Source organism: Mus pahari, chromosome 9, assembly GCF_900095145.1.
Source record: "Mus pahari chromosome 9, PAHARI_EIJ_v1.1, whole genome shotgun sequence".
Classification (NCBI taxonomy): domain Eukaryota; kingdom Metazoa; phylum Chordata; class Mammalia; order Rodentia; family Muridae; genus Mus; species Mus pahari.
Genome location: NC_034598.1, coordinates 46,736,357 through 46,740,342, shown reverse-complemented (window position 1 = coordinate 46,740,342; position 3,986 = coordinate 46,736,357). Strand labels below are relative to the sequence as shown.

General features: G+C 33.4%; 1 protein-coding gene across 1 annotated transcript; it reads right to left on the bottom strand.

The window, feature by feature from the left end:
• Positions 1-1,798: 1,798 nt before the first annotated feature.
• On the bottom strand, positions 1,799-2,844 carry LOC110327091 (olfactory receptor 9K2-like). Its single transcript, XM_021205815.1, has one exon. It carries the CDS (start codon positions 2,827-2,829, stop codon positions 1,861-1,863), a length of 969 nt encoding a protein of 322 aa, XP_021061474.1. The 5' UTR covers positions 2,830-2,844; the 3' UTR covers positions 1,799-1,860.
• Positions 2,845-3,986: the final 1,142 nt, after the last annotated feature.

Sequence of the window (3,986 nt, the reverse complement as noted above, 5' to 3'; positions counted from 1 at the left end):
GCTAACTGAATTTAACACTTTTGAGACCTTTTGCTTTGGGCTTTTGATATCCACAAATTGCTTTGGACATTTGCAGTAAATTATGAAAAGAAACTTGTAACATTATTAAGCATTGAAATACTATGATCTTCTGTGGCTATAGAATATGAAATGTATTTCATTATGTTGAAAAATGAAAGCAAGTGAGTCTTGATATAATCTTATCCAGCATTTGGTTGAGTTTTCCAAACAATCCTCAATAAACCACACTTGGTAGATGCTGAGAAGAACAAAAATCTAAACTAAAGGGGATACAGTGGAAATAACTAAAACCTAATTTTAAAAATTAGTCCTTGAGATTAATCATAAGCTATTCCAAGAAACTGGTTTCCCAAGTGATTTGGATTTCTATTTGCTTTCAAATTTTATTTCCCTAAAATCAAAATACAAGACAAGTAGATTAACGAATTTGGAAGGGGAAATAAATAGAACCTTAAATTATTTGGTCATATAGCTTCCTCTTTTATTTAATTGGTTAAGAATAATTTCTAAATAAGTTATTTGCCATGGCAAACAATAACCTGATAAGTTGAATGCCTTTGTGTATTCATCAAAGGAAACTCTGCTACGTAAACAAAAGCAAAAGAAAGACTGAATCAAGGGTCTGTATTTTGGGTTACATGATGTTGAGTCTATGGACTTAGTTTTTGTGTCTAATGATAGCTCCTAGACTTAGGCACTGTTTAGCTGAACATTATTTAAATTTCTTGTAAAACAGTGACTTCAGAGTGATTTTTCTTGCACACCTGATTTCCCTTGGCATCTACCAAAACTAAGATGCTATTGGAATAACCCTTTTCTCAACTGATGCATGCTGTTTATACACTTTTTCTCACATACCAGAACAAAACTAATGTACACATTAGTACACATAAACACATCCATATATACATATACACATAGGGATTTACCTTTTAATATGTGTACATTTAAAGTCTTACATTAGTTTAACTATGATTTCCAAACTTGCTTCATTTTTAAAACAACAGTATGTTTTCTTGTTGTGCCATTTTGAAGACAGTTTGACTTGAAAAGTTCTGTAAAAAATTTTTGTTATAGTAGAGGAAAGCAAAGATGATTTACACTACTCAAGGAATAATATTTATATTTTCCTGATTCATATAAGATTTTTAGTGTTTCTTTGTTTTTCAAGACAGGGTTTCTCTGTGTAACCATGGCATTCCTGGAACTCACTCTTTAGATTAGGCTGGCCTTGAACTCAGAGCCTGCCTCTGTCTCTGCCTCTCAAGTGCTGGGATTATCAGCATGCTCCACCACCACCTGGCTCAAAGTTATTGTCTTAATTCCTTTAATTCAGCATAGAGTGTTCTCATAATGCTTTATTTCCATTTTCTTTTCATCATATACACATGCCTTGACACTGTCAAATGCCATCAAACATAAAACACAACACTGGCATTCTACCAAGTGTCATTTGCATATAAGCCAGTGTAAAGGCACAGTTTCTGAGTTAATCACAGTGCAAAGTACCTTATCCATCTAAATTTTACTTGTGGCTACAAAATACTTCTGTATCCACATAGCATACATAGTGTTATTGTCAGAGTAAGAAACATACTATTTGTTCAAAATCCAGTTATTCTTCACCAATATCCAGAGCTCTCATGTTTAATCACCTTAAAGAAACCAGTAACTTACTTGGAATGTTGTTTACACGAAATTATTAATACTGTGCACTGGAAAAGTTGAGGATCTGTCATCTCCTTTTTAAAGTACACTTCAACTTTAAATGTGTAAATGGCAAGGATCAGACAGACAACAATCAACTAATATAAGAATCAGTAAAGAGTGCAGGCCTTCTTAGAGTAAAACGTTTTTCTTGCCCAAGACTTTTTTCATGGCATCTTTTACATCCTTATTTCGTAAAGAGTAGATTAGGGGATTCAACATAGGTGTGAACAAAATATAACATACTGAAGCTATTTTACGAAGTTCAGGATTATTTGGAGGTGTGAGATACACAAAGGAAACAGTCCCATAAAGCAAACTTACAACCCCCAGGTGGGAGCTGCAGGTAAAAAAGGCTTTTTTTCTCCCTTCACTGGAATGGATCTTTAAAACTGTGGATACAATATACATGTAAGATACTACAATAACAATTATTGTTGGCAAAATAATGAGCACAGCCAAACTAAGTGACACTATCTTATTGATAAAAGTATTAGAACAGGAGATCTTTTCGATTGGATTTGAATCACAGTAGAAGTGATCAATGACCCTAGAGGCACAAAAAGACATGGAGAATGTTACACTGATTTGGAGGATGGAACTGACACAGCCACAGAGATAGGAACCAGCCACCAACTGGACACAGACACTCCTTGACATTCGAACACTGTAAAGGAGAGGATTGCAGATGGCAATGAAGCGGTCATAGGCCATGGCTGCTAGTATGAAGGCTTCTGTTACCATGAAAAGTCCATAAAGGAAAAGTTGAGCCACACAACCCACAAAGGATATGGTCTTTTTCTGAGATAAGATGTTTACCATGGCTTTAGGTACAATAACAGTGGAGTAGGAGAGGTCAATCACAGAGAGGTTGCCTAGGAAGAAATACATTGGTGTGTTCAGCCTGGGATCAGTCACTATGATGCCAATCATGCTAAGGTTTCCCAGAAGAACCATCCCATAAATAATAAGAAATAGAAGAAAAAGGACACTGTGGAGTTCTGGACGGACTCTGATGCCTACAAGAATGAAGTCAGTCACTTCTGAGTGGTGAATGAAGTCAGTCACTTCTGAGTGGTTGTCTCTCTCCTTGTCACCCATGGCAAACTTCTGCTTCAGGTTATAAAAGAAAATCAACACATGAAAGCCCCATAAATAATCAGCTATAACCAGTAGCACTTCACATTTTAAAAGATGTATAGTTGTCATGAACTTTTATATCCACTATCCTAATAAGTTTACACAGCTGCTAAATAAGATGAGAGACACCTTGCTGCTCCCTTAAGGGAACACAACTGGACCAACATGTAATGTTATTCCAGAACAGTGTTAACTTAAATATAATGTTGCTTGATACTTTTTATATCTGTATTGTCTTATGAGACGCTATGAATTATAACTTATGACTTAGATAATATTGACATTTTAAAGACTGATAAATTCATAATACTAAAAATATACTTTTCTAAAATTTAAATTTATCATTTAATATATGTTTTTCTCCTTAATAACATGTTTCAACTTCTTATTTATAATAAAACATAAAGAAACAGAAAGCTAAGAGTATAAGGCAAAGTAGTATGATCTTTCTGTCAAATGGACTATTGCAACAACGGGTATTTATCAAAAGTTATTTTCTTCAGAGGTTTTTTATAAAGTGGCCAATTTTCAGTTCATGAAACACAATGATTTATTTTAAATGCAAATAAAAATATCAGTATGAGACATATTTTTATCCTACGAAGTCTGATTCTTCATAGATTTGTTAATTTGTCAAAAAACACATCCGAAACAATTTTGAACATGAGAAAAAATGTAGAAGCTTCATAGCAAGGAGTCAATAAAAAATTAACTCCATAGGACAATATTTTATATTAGACAGAAAATGTTAATGAGCTCTTGATCTAATGGTAAGAACTCAGTAGTTTTAAGAATAAATATACATTAATTTTCTAAAACATCTAAACCATTCAATGTTCTTGTAGGCTAATAGGTAAGCAACAACAACAACTTTATTTTGAATCAGTTCTAATTTTCTTAAATTATAGAAAAGCACATTCATTATGAATTAAGTTGTCTAATAGCTAGAAATAACTATCATTTTTTCTTTTGTAATATTTAAACCAAATCTTGTTTGTTCTTCCCATGAAGGTATGGATAATTTTTTTTTTATTATTATTTTCTTTATTTACATTTCAAATGCTATCCCGAAAGATTCCCATACCCCTCCCCCCACCTCTGTTCCCCTACCCACCCAC

Coding starts and splice junctions, on each gene's coding strand:
- LOC110327091 (XM_021205815.1), bottom strand. CDS start 2,829: ATGGGTGACAAGGAGAGAGACAACCACTCAGAAGTGACTGACTTCATT.